Here is a 19,216-nt window from a genome sequence, read left to right as displayed (position 1 = left end):
CAGCCATACAATAAGCATAGTTGAGAATGAGGTTACAATTGAATCAATGTATACAAAAACGTTATAAGTCATTTTTTTTAATATTTGACTTTTTGATGAAAATTTGTTCTTTGAAGACAGTTGTATAGTAAAACATTCTACCATTGTATAGTAAAACATTCTAAATCAGACCTCTCCGTACACGTTAAATAGAGAGCTGAAATATTGTCTGTAAATTAAAAGGTTCTAGGTCAGTGACTTAGAAGGTTTTTGTTGGCAGCACTGAGAAAACCAGCTGTGTTCTGCTGGTAGCTTTCAGATGTTTTTAATCCAATTTTTGTTTTATTTTGGTTACGAGTTTGAGGTTATTTGGGCTTATTTTATTATTCATGTAGTTTTCTTGCAGTGAACACAATTTTTCGATTTCAGATCTTTTTTATTCATTAAAAAACTGCCTCTACAAAAATTCCTTGTTCAACTTATATTTTAAAAAACACCTCAAATATGCTCATAAAAAAACCGTTTAGACTATATTTATATTTCCACAAGGAAACTACTACGTCAGTCAATCCGCTGTACAGGGTTTCTCCCCAGCAATTTAATAATTAAATTGCGTGGGAGAAACCCTGTAATAATTTTAATTATTACAGTTCATCTTGTTGTTTTAATGAAAAAGACTTATAATGGATGAAGAACCTAGTACTAGCAATGGAAGAAAGGTTAAAAATGAGGCTATGTGGAAAAGGAATGTTGTTAAAGAAGCTCTCACAGATACTGGTTGATTTGATCAAATCGAGCAGTACTACCCGATAAGAGGTCACTCGTACCTACCTTGTGATCGGGACTTCACTGTAATAAAGAGAAAACTGAAAAAGTATGACAGGGTATACACTGTTCACCAGATAACTGAACTTATCATTACTTCTAGTATTACTGGTAAGTTTACTGTTGAAGAAGTCGCATCAGAAGATATAGATTTTCAAAAGTGGTGGCCAACATTCTACAAAAAATCTTGCATTTCGGTAGAAACACGGGGAAAGAAAGTTCCTGCAAAGGATAAGATAAGTTTTAAAATAAGTTCTCTAATGCACGTCACTTACGGGACTTCTCCAGGTGTAATTGTCTGTAGGCCACTCATTGATGGGCTGATGGTCCAAACTTACAAGATGTCTCAATTCGTCGATCGCATCGTCGAGTTTCTGCAAAATGTGTGCTACCCATTGGGTAATGTTCTGATAAAAAGAGTGAAACTGCAGGATATTAGGAAGCAATTGCAATATGTTCCGGATGAGTTCAGTGGTTTTTATGATGAACTCATGAGCTGGCCGACAACCGACAAGGCGAATGGCGGGGAAGAGGAACACAATATCCAGTGAGGTGTCTACAAAGGCTTTGTAATTGGTCCTTTTATACATTGTGTGATTTAACATGTGTAATAGTTTGAACTTTGATTTTTAATAGTTTTTGGTAAAAAAAATGAATAAATATATAAAAGACAGGCTTTTTGTTATTATCCTTAACAAATGTAAACAAAAAGGTTCTAAGTCAGACAACTTTAACTATGTATAACACATATATATATCACAAATTTAGATATATACTTTAACAAATCTAATATTTAAAGATGTCAAAAAGCACCCAGAATTTTTTTTGAATTTATTTAAGTAATAATTTTGGGTTTAATAAGTTTTTTCTCTTTCCCCGAAAAAATAGTTTTTATGACTTAGAACGTTTTTGTATACATCGATTCAATTGTGGCCTTGATGAGCTCATACTTTACACATGAGAGAAGCAACAGCCATACAATAAGACTATCAACTTGATTTTGTTATAAACAAAAGAAAAATGTATTTACTATTAGAATAAACATTTATATTACTTCTAACAAATTAGTTTTAAAAAGTTTATAAAAACTGTAGATTTAAATTTTTTTACTTCAGCCACCATTAAAGGAAAATGTTTTTTTTTTTTTAACAAGTTTAAAAAAAGATCTTTCAGAAGATAATAAATGCTACTTCAGTATTTAATTAATGTTTTAAAAACTGGCCTGAATATAATAATGGCCATATATTCACATTAGCATTTTTTTCTTTAATTGTTATTTCAAGACTAATTAAGTATTTCATTTGATTTTTTTTGTTTGAATGTTTGTTTTTGTAGTAAATACAGTATCTGAGATGGTTATTTTTGGTAATTTTGCTGAAAAGTATATTTTACTTATCTCAGTTTTTAGTGGTTTTTTGTTACATAGATTTATATTATCTTTCTAACTCTGTCTCTCTCTCTCTCTCTCTCTCTCTCTCTCTCTCTCTCTCTATATATATATATATATATATATATATATATATATATATATATATATATATATATATATATATATATATATATATATATATATATATATATATATATATATATGTATAAAAAAAAATATATATATATATATATAAATATATGTATAAAATATATATATATATATATATAAATATATGTATAAAATATATATATATATATATATATATATATATATGTATAAAATATATATATATATATATATATATATATATATATATATATATATATATATATATATATATATATATATATCAGGGGGGTCATACTTTTTTTTCTTTAGAGTTGCTAATCTGGCTATGCACAGTGGGCCAGTAGGTGGACAAAATGGGAAAAATTTTAGTTGTCTAATCTTGAAAACCTATTTAATTTTAGTATCTACATATATTAGGAGAAATCTATTGATAATTTATTTATATTAAATCCCTTAGTTACCAGGACTCTAAGCATTTGAATATTGAGATAAAATAAAAAAATAAAAAAATTATAAATAAGTAATTAACGGTGACATCAACGTTGTGTTATATTTCAATTACATCTACGTTTTTGAAACAAAAAATTAGTACATGTTATTCTAGAGTATTTAGAGATAAGAAAAATCAATGTGTGAAATAAATTTGTTATAGCATGTTATCTCAGTTATACTTTGAAAATCACAGATTAAAAAAAAAAATTTCTTAAGAAACTTATTTTTTGACCGCACAATAACGAATAATTACCACAATTTGCCATGTGTTGTCTTATATTTATTTGAGCTATATGATGCTTCAATCGAGTTTTAATTGATTGCTCGTCCCCTTAAATCCCCGTTCAGATTTTATGCATGTTTTAACTTGGTTGCTATGGTACTAAATTTTGCATAGCAGCAACTCATTTTTACATTAACGTTGTTTTAACAGTATTTTACTTGCGCTAAATACACAATATTGGGGGTATGTATTAAAATGAGACTCAGAATTCTTATGAGATTAACTTTTTTTGTTTACTATGGATACCTTACTTTGCATAACATAGCAACAACATATTTTCGGTAGTTGTTAGTAATTTAATTACTAACACTGACAGTAATTTAATTACTTTTAATTTTAATTACTAACGCTTGTAGTAACTTAATTACTAACAAGTATTAGTAGTCCAGGCGGCATATATATTATAACATTTTACTTTTAAATACAAAATACTTGTTACAATAATTATTTAGATGGTTTTGTTAAACTTAGACATTCATAATTTTCTCCAAAAAAAACAATCTTAGTATTTCAAAACAAAATATTACTGAAGATATATTAAAATTTATTTAGCCAAAATTTGCTGATTTTAAAGACGTTGATTTTAGACATGCTGTTCAACGATTTGTTGAACCAACTGCAAGTAGACGTGGTCGAAAACCAGTTGCATTTGATAATAGTTCTAATAAAACTAAAAAACGGCGTGTATCTTGTTTAATTGAATCTCATTCATCCAATGAATTATTTTTTGCTGCTAATAAAAAATTTAGAGATGAATCTGTTGTTATTGCTGCCAAGAATGTTTTAAATATATCAAATACAGATAAAGCAACTAAATATTCAGCAGACGAAGCACTGGCTTTAATAATTGATGCAAGTCTGACAAAAGCTTCCTATCAATTGATTAGAAGCGGAGCCTTGGAGAAAGAATATAACATCTACCCCGCTTACAATGATGTCAGAGATGCAAAATTGAAATGTTATCCTGCAAACATAACAGTGGAGGATTCTTCAGCTTCAGTTCCTTTAAAAGATTTAATGACTCATACTTTGCAAAGAATCTGTGCAGTTCAGGAACCTGTGCTAAGGCACTTGATATTGAACGACAAAGCAATAAAAACAATGACACTAACGTGTAAGGCTGGTTTTGATGGTGCTACTGGCCAAAGCATTTATAAACAAGTTTTATCAGAACCCGACATTAACAGAGATTTAAAGCGTGAAGAATCATTATTTATTACTTGTCTTGTCCCATTGGATTTGACTGGATTTAACAACAGCAACGAAAAGGTGCCTATTTGGAGAAATCAAAAGTCGTCCTCCACAGCCTATTTTAGACCCATAAGATTTGCATACAAATTGGAATCCAAGGAATCTGTGATTGAAGAAGATCAGTACATTAAAAGTGAGATAGAAAGCTTGGGTATGATTTTATTAGAGGTTTGCGGATCTTCTATTGAAGTGAATTGTATTATTGAACTTACAATGATTGATGGGAAGGTTCAAACAATATTATCTGAAAAAAATAACTCATACCAATGCTGTTCAGTGTGTGGTGTCTCTCCAAAAAATATGAATAGTCTTGATATCCTTAATATAGATTATACTAACAGAGAGTTCAAATATGGTCTTTCCAGTCTTCATGCATGGATTCGATTTCATATTCGATTCATATAAAAAAGAAACAAGAAAGTGGCAAGCAAGATCTAAAGAACACAAAGAAAAGGCATCTGTAGCTAAACAAAAGATTCAGACTGATTTTATGAACAAAATGGGACTTGTTGTTGATTTCCCTAAAAGTGGTGGTTCTGGAACAAGTAATGATGGCAATACCTCAAGGCGTGCTTTTGCAGCATATGAACAAACAGCTGAAATTCTGGGTATTGACCAAAACCTTATATTCAGATTTTACATTATCTTGGTAACGCTCTCTTCAGGATATGAAATAGACTGCTTAAAGTTCAAGGATTATTGTTTTGACACTTTTAGACTATATGTGTCCCTTTATCCATGGTATTACATGGCTCAATCAGTTCACAAAGTATTGATACATGGACATGACATAATTAAAAGCCTTACATTACCCATCGGACTTATGTCAGAGGAAGCTCAAGAGGCTAGAAATAAAGACTTTAAATCTTATCGCGAAAATTTCAGCCGAAAAACATCCAGAAAAGCAACAAATACTGATCTTATCAATAGACTCCTAGTTTCCAGTGATCCTGTTATTTCATTATTGCGTAAATCAACATCACACCAAACAAATCATAAAGCATTTCCTTCAGATGTTTTACAATTACTTAAACAATCTTCAAACGATATTATTGTTTTATAATTTTTTGATGTAATTTAAAATTGATAACGTTTTCTTGCACTATTTTTTGCTTTTATTATTCCTAAAACATTATTTACCTAAATACTCAATTTTTATTCAATATAGGTGGGTCAAAAATCCGATAAGATATTCAAATATCAATTTACCACTTTGTAACTAAGGAAAGTATCCGGTAACTAAGCAATATAAGTATCCATAACAACTAAATTTAAAAAATTATCACTTTTGTAAGAAGTGTGATCTCATATTGGTACTCATGCCAAATTTAGTGAATATAGCACTTATAAAATATCTGCAGATAACAAAAGTAGGTTCTTGCTAAGCAAAATAAAGGTATCCATAGCAACGAAATAAAAAAATATTACCTTCATAAAAACCGCAGACATCATATTAGTACTCATACTAATTTTAGTGAATATAGCTCTAATATTAAATTAGTTATGAATTTTGTCCAGTAAAAGTGCATTCTGGCCCACTGTGCAGTTATAGAATTTAAAAGAACACAGAGAAAAATTAAAACATTGATGGAGGAGAGTATTTCGCAATGTTTTCCGAAATTCTAACTATGATAAAGAAATTGTAACTATTGAAATTTTTGATAAAATCTTCAATATCTTCTTATACAAAACAAGTTTATATTTTTAAGTTGTTATATTACGATTAATTATTGCAACCGTAAAATATATATATATATATATTTTAAGGTCATATTAATTATAATATATAAATTATATTATAATTAATCTGAAAATTATGAAATTCATATATATATATATATATATATATATATATGATCTGTGATAGAAGGGTGTCGACTAGAATGAAGGGTAAGATCTATAGGATAGTAGTGAGACCTGCTATGTTGTATGGACAGTGGCACTGACAAAGAGACAAGTGAGGGAGATGGAGGTGTCTAAGATGAAGATGTTAAGATTCTCATTTGGAGTGACGAAGAAGGACAGGATCAAAAATGAGTTTATTAGAGGATCAGCACATGTAGCATGTTTTGGAGATAAAGTTAGAGAATCGAGATTGAGATGGTTTGGACATGTACAGAGAAGACAGGAGAGCTATATTGGCAGGAAGGTTTTGGGGATGGAACTTCCAGGTAAGAGGAGGAGAGATAGACCTAAGAGGAGGTTTATAGATGCAGTGGTGGATATGTGAGTGGCTGGTGTGTCAGTGGAGGACACTCACAACAGGGCTAGATGGAGGAGTTTGATCCGCTGTGGTGACCCCTAAACGGGAAAGCCGAAAGAAAAAGAAGAAGAAGAAGATATATATATATATATTGTTTTTGCATGGATAACGTTAGCATTTAGGTAATTTGGGATAACGGTAGTAACCAACGTGCCCGTCAACAGACCTTCTCTTAGATAATGTTAAATATTTATCATAATATTTTTATCATAATTTATGTGCAGTGCAGAGTCACAAAATGTGAATGTGCCAATCCTCCTTACTTTAACTTTAGACCTATTCCAATTCCACATTGAAAGCAAACTAATTATAATAGAGTCTAACATAACAAAATAATGCATTTGATAATTTGTATAAACAAGGGGTAAGCAATCTTTTAAGACACAAGACCCAAAGTTTATAATTTATAAAAAATTTCTAGTTTTTAGAGAGCTACTAACATCTTGTTTTCAATACTATAATAGTATTTGTGCATGGAGCTGGAGAGTCGCATTATAAAATTGAAATTATAGCATCAAATGTATATACTAGGGTCGGCAACCTGCTTGCGAGCACGTTGCCGACCCTGGTATAAACATTTGATGTAAACATTTAAATAATATAATTATGTAGATTATGTTTTTACATAAATCTTTATTTGTTTTTATATCAGGCCAAAAAATACAAACTTTGAAAAAATAATAGTGTTATGAGTAAAAATCTCGCGTGTGCTCATTTAGTTCTGTATGTGTCAGGTATTTTTGAAGTACAACACGGTTTAAAAAAAGTAGAATATAGAAAATATCATTAAAATACTAAAGGTTGGGTGAGTATGTAACACAAGACTATAAACGCAGCCTAATTTTCTTTTTTTTTAAGTTTAGTTGAATTAATTTTAGCGGTCAGTAATTTAAAATATTTACAACAATTTATAGATTTTTGAAAAATCATAAATGTTCGCTGTGTTTAAATTACCGACAAAAATGTGCCGCGTCAGACACCTCTATACTTAAGTCTTAATATATTTGTGCACATCTGCAACACAAGTGCCATACTTTAAGAACATAATAGAATAATGGAAGCATATGTGGAGCGAGTTTATTTCCGATTATTGTTTAAAAGTTCTCTTTTAACTAATTTAAGTCGATTTTTGAAAATGTTGTCGGTCAATTACTATTTGCGGCAGGGTATTTCACTGCAACACAACACGGTTCGTGAAGAATTTCTCTTGGCATGCAATTGAGTACTCTTTGCTGTGCAAGTCTTTGAGTATGACCAAGTATAATATACTTTGACAACGAAGAGCAATTGAATAATACATGAAAGTTTTATTCATCAAATCCACGCATGAACTTGAACATCAGAATTAAATCACCTTTTATTCTTCTTTCTTCAAGTGTTGTAAAACCTAACATGACTCTTCGCTGCTTGGCGGAGCGATGCCTAATCTAAGGAGTAGTTTTGTAGCACGGTTTGAAACTTTTTCTAGCGCTTCTATGTCTTTTTTCAGCCTAAACAGCGGTTAGCATTCACCGCAGCTGCTAAAACTTGAGCATTACGTTTAAGATTATTTGAGATAAGAACTCCAAGATCTCTCTCTCTAACTAAACAACTTTAATGGCAGGTTTTCTGATCCTGGTATGTAATAGTCTTGTTTTGATACCTTTTTATCGGCCAAAATGCATGACTAGTAACTAAGTAAGTATGCATGACTAGTAACGAAGTAACTAAATTTATTTAAAAAAGTAATGTTTTTGACGTCAAATTTTCTTGAACCCCCTCCTCCCTCTTGTCAAATATTGTCAAAAATTTCCAGACCCCCTCCCCCTATTTTGTTGACAAATAATGGACAGTTCCAAAAAAAGGTTAAATGATGTCAGAAAAAGAATACTAAATTCACTGATATGATACTTAGTGAATTCGATTACAAATATCTTTAGTCTTTTTTTTTATTTGAAATACTTGCATATTATAAGCGTCGTAAGTATTATATTTCTGCGAATTAATATATTTTACTAAATAATATCATTTACATTAAAACTATTATCAGTACTTTTAAATAAAAAAAATATATTTTATTAAAAAAAAAACAGTAGGGGAAAACAAAAAAAAAAATTATTGTAAAAACCCAATGAATGGTACTGTAAACAGCAAAAAATATTGCTGGAATTTTGGTTTAATAATGTTTATTGCATTACTGCAATGTTGACAAAATATTAGTCCAGTATAAAATGTCAATATTTTGCATAATAAGCCTAATACTGGTTATGAGCCAACGAAAAAGTCAAGTAATACTTCTTTTAAAACACACATTCACAAATAAAAATCTCGAATTTCCGTATTTACATACAGCATGGCATGGTAATTATTGAAGCAAAATGGAATAATAGCAAATAAAACAACAACTAAAAAACCGTAAAAATTCGACTTGATTTTCATATTTATTTTTTGTTTTTAAAATTAATAAGTTTTAGTTTAACTATTAATTAGATTAATTACAACTGTTAGAGAATAATAACAATAATAATAAAAATAATAACAATAATAATAATGATAAAAATATATATATTTATATATATATATATATATATATATTTATATATATATATATATATATATATATATATATATATATATATATATATATATATATATATATATATATATAAAACTCTATTAATTCTATAATTTTCTCTGATTAAAGACACTATACTAATAATAATGATAAATATATATATATATATATATATATATATATATATATATATATATATACATATATATATATACATATATATATGTATATATATGTATGTATATATGTACCTATATGCCACCTGGCATGGTTTAAATTTCCTGCTTGTAGCATACTTGCTGAATTTGTATTTGCAATTATCGATTATATCTCATTTGCAACGTCAGCTGCTTTACCTGTTTCTGGCATTACATGATCAATGTAGTTATTGTTTGGAAATGATGCAATAACATAACGTTCTTCCCTTATGCTTCTATGTATACCAGACTTCTCAACAAAAGTTAAGTCTTTCTTCCCATCAAATTCAATACAAATTAATTCTTGCATCTCAGCAGCATGCTTAAAAACTTGTTTCTGCCGCCAAAGACCTCTCTGACGTCTAAGTTTTGCAGGATCTATTGCAGTTTCTGCTGACAATAGCTTCATATCTTTTAGCACTGCATTCACTACAAGACAAGCATCTCTGTTACTAATCTTGCATCTGTCCAAAGCTTTGCACAACTCCGGATATTGTTTCATGTTTTTGGGTGCTGCAACACCATCATCAGAATCACCACTGGAAATTTCATGATCAAGAACTTCATCACCCATGTTTAGTTGAAGTTCTACATCCTCACCACCATCATCATTAGCATCATCACTCATGTTGTTGTAGATGTAATTTATTTTTGTCTCGTATTTTATTTTCTGATTGCGCTCAAATTTTAAACGTTTGACTGCTCTCATTTCTTTCTTCTGCAACATACTTGTAGCTTTTATATCTATAGCACCTATGTACATTTTGCTTTCAGTTTTTTTGTCCAACCAGAAAGACCATTCTGTTGGAGGTATTTTATGCGACAGTGGACAAATACATTGCGAATTCTCTTGTATACCACTGTCAACACATTTACAAGTACATATATCAAATACAGTTTGTAATGATTTCAAACAGTCTTGGTAGTTGATAGATGTCTTCTTAGAACTGGGATATTTAGCATGACCCTTAACTTTATCAATCAATTTCTTTATACAGTTGACTACACTCTTTGCAACTGCGGGCTGGCCCAGAACTGAGTGTTTAGTCCAAAGACTTGTGCTGACAGACGCCATTTATTAATACTCAATACAATGGAAACCAACTTGTCCAAACAATATCAGATGACAATTAGGAAAGATTGATTATAAACAACTGATTGAAATAAGCCCTGTTGTAGCAAGAATCAATAATCACTTTTTATAAGCAATCTAAAATATAAAACAGAACATGTTAAACACATATATTACCGTAATACAGGGTTTGATGAGGGTAAATTTATGATATGCTAGGATTACTTTGGGTTGAGTTAAGTTTATGTATGATTCTGGTACATGAAATGATACATAACCTTATGTATCATTTCATGTACCAGAATCATACATAAACTTAACTCAACCCAAAGTAATCCTAGCATATCATAAATTTACATTTACACGGTACATGAAATGATACATAACCTTATGTATCATTTCATGTACCGGCGGATGTAATATAAACTATACATAGTAAACACTAATAAGAATATGCCTTTATAAAATTGATATGGGTTTTCACATTATTTCCTCATTTTCAACTAAAAGTTGCAAGTACTTACTGAGCTTAAAATTTTAAAAATCTTATGGTCCCTAGATTTTGGACCAATAGAACAACTTTTAATGCTATAGCCAAAAAAAAAAAAAGTATGACCCATCCTAATATATATATATATATATATATATATATATATATATATATATATATATATATATATATATATATATATATATATATATATATATATATATATATATATATATATATATATATAAATGTATATATTAGCCAATCCTATTTTGACCCTTGTAAATAAATTTTAATACACAGAGTGTAATAAAATATTCCCAAGGTATTGTTTTCCTAATGAAATTTTAATTTTTTATTTTGGATGATACTTGTGTTACTCTTTTAAAGTTAAACATTTTAAACATTTTTTGAGTTTTTAAAAGCATTTTCAAACAATCGGCGCGAATAGAAATTTAGCGCGCAAATTCTTTATGAAATAAAAAAAATGTGGTTTTAAAGCACAATAGCATTCAGGCCCAATTTATGGCAATTAGAAATTTGTCAGATGCTTTTGATCTCATGCAGTTTACCCACTTCAAGACTTGGCTATTTAAAAGAGGTTTGTACAAGATTAGCTAAGTTTCTTGGCCGACCATTATTCTTGTTACCCTCCTGCCATCATGTTGGAGAGTTTTATATGGCTCTAGCTGTAAATAAAACTGTTAAGCCTGAGAATAAACTGTTTATATCATAAAACCATAAAAGTTCAAAAAATAGTAAGGTAAAGATAAAACTAATTCACTTTAAAATACCTTTTTGAAAAAGCAAAATGTACAAGTTTCTAATTTTAGAATTATTTACATTTAGACTTTTGAGAAGTGCAGAGATTATTGTGAAATTGCAGGAAAAAATCGGACCATTAGATGAAAATTAACAAATATGGAGCTGTTTCACACGCCTTGAATTTCATGAAATTCAGTTGCATTTAGCTAAAAACAGGCAGGCTTCTGAGTTATAAATTACTCCAAGAGATCAATAGAATAGAAAAAATGCCAATGGATGAGACTCCCTCAGATTTTTTGGATGCAATGAATTCCAAAACTTTTAAAATCTTTCAAAGTTGCTAACAACTCACAGTGAGATTGAACTCACAGCAAAATTATAAATCTACTGACCATTGTTTAAGCAATTTATTTCTCAAAACAAGAAATATGTTTCTTGTTTTTAAAAATAAATTGTAGATTAGGATATTTATTTTTTAAAACAAGAAACATACACAATAAAAATAAAAGATATATACAAAGGGCTGGTATACCTACCTTTGAGTGGTCGACACAATCACCTGATCTTAATCCAATTGACAACCTTTGGTCTATATTAGATTCTAAACTAAAAGACAGAAAACCTTGTAACGAAGATGAATTATTTTTGACACTTTTAAAAGGTTGGAATTCACTTGAAGTTAGCTTGTTAAGCTAGTTGAAAGCATGCCCCACAGATGCCAAGCAGTTATTGAGGCAAAAGGTTATGCAAGCAAGTATTAAAAATGAATATATTATACTTAAAACTGATTGAATTTCTATTTAGTTATATCAAGGGAAAATGTAATTGCATAAAGTATTTTATATTAAACAACATAGATGTAAAAAATTAGAAAACATACTCAATTTTACCTTTTTTTAAAAAAAAGTTGAATTTTCCTATTTTAGGCGATTTTTACTAAACTATTTTATTGACTTTTTTTTTATTTTTAATGACATATTGTGTAATAGAAGTTATTATTTGACATATTTTAAATAAAATTAAAAAATATTTGAGAAAAAATTAATTTTTTTTTGCTTTTTTTAAAAAAATCATGCTGTCTCATTTTTTATAAAGGACACTGTAATTCTTGTTTTAAGAAAAATATTTCATATAAGAATTTTTCTGTGCTTACAGTAAATTTTATTCAAGATAATGTAGAGCATGTTATGAGCTGGGAGAAGCTTCAGAAGCTACTTCAAATAAAGAGTTCTACTCTTTAAGGAAGAAGAGTGGATTCAAGGAGCTAGCTACGACTTCTGCTTTCTCATTTTCTCATTATTGATTGTTTCTAATAACCTGAATTTTGATCCGATACCTAACTGCGAACTCTGAACCTTTTTACATATTTTCTTGAGATATTTATCTTAAGCTGAAAATTTATATGTATATAAATATTTATTGTACATTTGCAACATTTAAACACTAATTTCTGAAGCAAATTTGCTTCAGAAACAATAGATCTGTGGCAGTGATGGATCCAACATTTTTTGGTGTTTAAGATAGCTAACATGGAGCAAAATCCAAACATATGCATGTTTATACTTATGTCAAATAATGATGTTTTATAAAAAGTTGCAATGATTGGAGACTGGGAACAAAAAAGCCCTAAAATTTTATCCCCCTGCCCCAAACCTGAGAGCACAAGTTGATAAAATAATTTTTTTGCTTTTCCTAACTAAACTTATATTCATCAATAAATTGTAAGTATTGTTTCACAATCTCTAAGCATTCAAAAATTATGACCATATAAAATTTTTAACCCCCTTAAATTAAGGGGGGTTTAAACTTTATATGGTCATAGTTTATGAACGGTGAGAGATAATACTATGATACTTAAAATTTATTGATGAATATAAACTTTGTTAAAGATAGCTAAAAATTATTTTACCAACTTGTTGCTCTCAAGTTTGGGGCAGGGAAGATGAAGTTTTAGGGCTTTTTTTGTTCCCAGCCTCCAATCATAGCTATATTGTGTAAAGCATCATTCTTTGATATAAGTATAAACATACAAATGTTTGGAATTTGCGCCATGTTTTCTAGCTATCTCAAACACTAAAAATGCTGGATCCTTCACTAATCTTTAGATCGATGGCTACTTTAGGCTTTTTTTCAACATGAAGCAAGCGTAAACTTTCAAGTTAAATGCTACTCTGTGATGCGACTATTAGGTCGCATCACAGAATAGCATATCTGCGATAGAGCACCTAAAACATTATTTTTTTAAAAAAACATTATTTGATGCAAAAATGAGATAAAAATCATAAAGTTTGTTGTATAACAAAAAATCACTTTACAATGGCCAAAGTGTTAATTTATTTATTGTAATCAGTGAAAGATTGGTACAAATATTTTTTAAATTAATAAGCACAGCATTTTTTTTTGGTACAGGAACACGTTAAGAAAATATCGTTCAACAAATTAACTGGATTTGACACTAGAATCTATTTGCGCCAATGCTTGGAAATTGCTCTAAATTTAGTCAAAAATTGTAAAAAGTGTAACTTTGAACAATCCGCGCAAATACTTCTATCAAGAAAAAGTTAAAAAAATTTTACAATAAATATGACTGCTAGGCCACTCATTAGTCACTCCGCATAAAAATTGGTTGTCAAAAAAAAATTATGAGATTGGCTAATATATATATATACATATATACATATATATATATATATATATATATATATATATATATATATATATATATATATATATATATATATATATATATACACACACACATATATATATATATATATATATATATATATATATATATATATATATATATATATATATATATATATATATATATATACACATATGTATATATATATATATATATATATATATATATATATATATATATATATATATATTATATATAGAGAGAGAGAGAGACAAAGAGAGAAAAATTCATTTCTCTCCTTGTCTCTCTCTAGTGTGTATATATATATATATATACACACACACACACATACACACACACACACATATATATATATCAAAATTTATTTAAAAATAGTTATATGCCGCCTTTTTTATTGAAATCAACTGTGTGTGTAAGTTTTGTTAATAATGTTAATGAGTTTGTATTTTTTTGTATATTAGCTATTCTTTATCAATTGTATTTTAGGATCAAATACACACTAGTCCATGGTTTCCTGAGTTTACTGGTAATTTTCAAAATATTTTTTTGGGGGTTTAGCAGACAGCTGTATATCTTTACAATTTTTCTTTACAGTGATTAATACCAAATGTGTATTAAGTATAAATTTTTTGTTATTATTTTAGACTATATATGTATAGGATAAATATGATAACAGTTATTTTTACATGTTTATTAACTAATAAGAACTTTTCAAATGAGTTATGATTGCTAGTTATCTTAAAGTGTATTAATATTTAAAATATAGTAATTAAAATAAACAAAATTTAGACCATAATAATTAAACTTCTAAAAAAGCTACTAAAAACTGATAAATTAATAATGTGATATAAAACACTAAAATTTAAAATAAAATTTACCAAAATAAAACAAATTTAAAACTAAAGCTGAAATTAGTTACACTATGTTGTTGTTTTTTTTTATTTAAATTTTTAAAAAATTTATAGGATTAAAATTAAAGATGATCCTTACCTCACAAACTAGTTTCACTGTAATGCAAATGGTCTGATGTTGATTTTAGAATGGTCATTATTTAAAAAACTGATGGTTTGTTATGAATGTATGATTGCTATGATGATATGATGGTTTGATATTAATGTTAACAATTTTATTAATGCACTATGAAACAAAAATGCATCTATAGCTTTTTTTTAAAGAATGAACATTATGTAAGTTAAAAGGAAAGCATTTGTTAAGTCTCTTTTTTATAAATAACAAATGAATAAAGTAAATGCATAAAAATAAAAATTAATGAGCTGTAAAAATAATAATAAGCAAAAAAACATTGAAAAAATATATATATGAATTTTTTTGTTTTTCCTCAGAGATTAAAAATTTTCTTTAAATTAAAAGACCACTTTTAAAATAAGTTTGCAAATATTTTAAATTTTAACTTGCAAGGAATATAAACTGGCTATGCATTGACTTTATATTGATGGATTTATAATATATATATATATATATATATATATATATATATATATATATATATATATATATATATATATATATATATATATATATATATGTATATATATATATATATATATATATATATATATATATATATATGTATATATATATATATATATATATATATATATATATATATGTATATATATATATATATATATATATATATATATATATTATAGCGATTGTTTTTGACTAGTGGCTTTCAACGTGTTTAGTTGGCGGAAGTCTTTTCATTGTTGTTTTGTTATCGTCTCAAAATTACGTTTAATTCGGACCGTACAGATAGCTTTACTTTTTGGAAATATTGATTTAGATATGGTCTCCAAGTTAATTTTACTAGCGTAAAAGATTCATCTCCTAACTACACCAAGCCAGCCCAGTCATACTCCAGAAAACCATGATGGATTAAACACCTATGCATTGATTTATAACTGATTTATGACTAAAAAACTAGCCCATGCGTCTTCCAGAAACAAACAATTGAATAATATATTGAATAATGAACGATTATATAAACAATTAAATTATATAACGATTGATTGCTAAACTTAATCTTATTTTTTTTTTTTCCAGCTGTTTTTTTAGTCTTCACTTCTTCAACAATGAGGGATTTTTTTTTTAGAAATGGAAAAGTAGTTGACAACATCTAAAAGTTTTGTAATGATGTCAACAGTAGGGTTGTTCACCAAAATAAAAGACTTGAAAAAATTTACCAACTTTATCTACAGTATTTTAAATGCTACTACGGAATTTAAATAGGCAAAAATTCACCCTCTCTAAGGCGCTATATAAAAAATAAAAAAGTTAAGTTCCGTAATAACGACTTGCAAAAAGAAATTTGCAAAATGATTCATTTTAAACTCTGTTAAAAACATTAGGCACTCTATTTGTAGAATACTCTAATATAATTATTATATATATATATATATATATATATATATATATATATATATATATATATATATATATATATATATATATATATACAGTGGCTGCCGGTGACAATACACTTTGGTGGGGCCAGGAAATATTAACTGAACAATATCGCAACGACTTGCTGTCAGTGTAATTGATGCTTTGGTGTTTGTTAGGACACTAGCGTTTTTTGATTAGCTGAGAGAGTTAAGGGCTAGCATACTTTCAAAATAAAGTATTTAATGACATTGAATCTTTTAAACCTATGTAAAAACCAGCAAAAACTGCCCTAATAATTTTATTACTTTAAAAAGAGTTAGACACAAAAGTGTCTTAACTCTTTTTAAAGTAATAAAACACCGTTCAGCATCAGCTGTAGACACAGGCGTGACCAAAACAATCTCTATCAACTATGATACTTCAGAAAATGTTTCAACCAGGTTATTTTCATGCATAATAGGGATATGGCATTAATTGTGCTGATATCACTAAAAACAGTATTTTCAACAAAACGGTTAATTCCGACATCATCTTAACTTCACTTAGTATTGGTCAGTTATTTTATTATTTTATATATGATTCCGAGGGGAATGTTGTATATTAAAATTGAAATTTTTTGGATCTAAAATTGGTTTTCGGATCCCAATGACAAGATAGGTTTAGCCAATAAACTGTCAATTTTGTTCATATTAATTTATCTTATTAATAAACCTATATTTTTGATAAGATAACTTTAAACTATATGGTAACTATGACTTTGGCATGATTTAAAATCAAGCTTTATCAACAGTAGCTTAGTTAAGAAGGGCTTCTTAATTACCAATCGATAAAATAATAAAGAATGTAACATTACATATACATTGAACTCTCTGATAGGTTCACATAAAGTTTTCTGAGAATGGCGAAAAGGTCAATAAAAACAAAAAAAATACTTTTACAACATTAAAAAATTTTTAAACATGTTTTTTAAATATTTTTTATATAATACAACACATATTTCACTTAATTAAATCCATAATTCTTAAATACAATGTCTACAATGTGAGTCATAAATAATAGTAAACTTTACAAGATTATTTACATTGTCAAATATGCTTTAACAATTTCATGTAATTAAAGATAAAAACTTAACTTCTGTTTGTAAGCATACATAACAGTACTTAAATGTTTATATAGTTTTAGTTATTTGGTTTCAGCTTTAACCCAAAAAAAAAATCATTTCAATAAAATATTCTGATTATTTTATTTCTATGGTAAAATGTCAAACATTTTTATATAATCTAAACTTTGTATATTTTTTTAATTAGTGCCTTTTTGGAAGTATCAATTATTGAATCTGTATTAAGAAATGTAACAGTACCACCAGTGGTACACTTTTTGTGATTGAATTTTCTTTATATCTTCTGTTGTTTGTACCTTTGTTGTATCAAACTAATAATAATATTGACTAATTTTAAAATATATCTTGAAAACCCAGTTGCATTTTTTTGCTGATAAAAAATTCTTTAAAACTTGTGAATGATGCTTATCATCATGGTTGAAATTGGCTCTGGTTCAATGCCTATCTAATTGGCAACTTAAAAGGTAGAATAACTCAACTGCCACCAAACAATGTAAACAATTTTCAATAGCTGATTCATTATGCCACAGAATATAATACATAAGCTATTTGGAAAAAATAAACTTCAGCAATCCCTCATTGAGAATAGAACAAGAATTTCAAAAGTACAAACAGTTTGTAGCTCTTATTATATTTGTAGAAATGACGTAAGCTTTCTCGTGTCACAATATATAAATTTGCTAAACATTGCCATGCACTTGCGATACATTTGTTCGATTAATACACAAATCAAGATTCTCATTAATATGGCTGAGCCACTATTTTTACCCTGTAAAAAAAAAAAAAACGTTATAAATTGGTGAAAAAATAAAACAATATATGCCTGAAAATGTACTCCCCTAACAAAAGTTATAAAATGTACAAGATTGTTGATTATAAAAGAAATGCGAAACTTTTTCGTGATATTTTAAAATCAATTTTCTAAATTGTTCAATTTCCCTAGAATTTCTAAACTTATAATTTTATTTTTTTTACCATTATTATTCTTGTTATAATTATAGAATAAAATGACTTGTCCTAGAAAATCTAGTTTCTGAATATTAATATAAATTAATTTTTTTTTACTTAACTGTATCTCTTTAAATGTTTATGTCAAACCAACATTTATACCAGTAATTTCTGTTACATTATTTTAAATATCATGTTTTTGCCATGTTCCTATTCCTATTAATTTATACTCCTAATAACAACATGGTAAATTTTATATCTACATATCCATATATTACATACATCACATATTATATCTACATAAGTGAAAAAACCAATATTAACACTGTTAATAATTTAATATTAACACTTCAATATTGTAATATTAACACTGTTAATATTCACAGTAAAATTGCAATA

General features: G+C 27.7%; 1 protein-coding gene across 1 annotated transcript in view; it reads left to right on the top strand.

The window, feature by feature from the left end:
* LOC136088951 (receptor-type tyrosine-protein phosphatase F-like) overlaps positions 1-19,216 on the top strand; it is a 145,575-nt gene that overhangs the window by 102,918 nt on the left and 23,441 nt on the right. Inside the window, exon 16 of the mRNA XM_065814235.1 lies at positions 14,827-14,866. Within this exon, the coding sequence (XP_065670307.1) occupies positions 14,827-14,866 (40 nt within the window). The remainder of the gene's footprint in view (positions 1-14,826; positions 14,867-19,216) is intronic.

Source organism: Hydra vulgaris, chromosome 12 (assembly GCF_038396675.1).
Source record: "Hydra vulgaris chromosome 12, alternate assembly HydraT2T_AEP".
Lineage (NCBI taxonomy): Eukaryota > Metazoa > Cnidaria > Hydrozoa > Anthoathecata > Hydridae > Hydra > Hydra vulgaris.
Note: the sequence above shows the minus strand (reverse complement) of the source record. Positions and strands in the feature narration are given on the sequence as shown.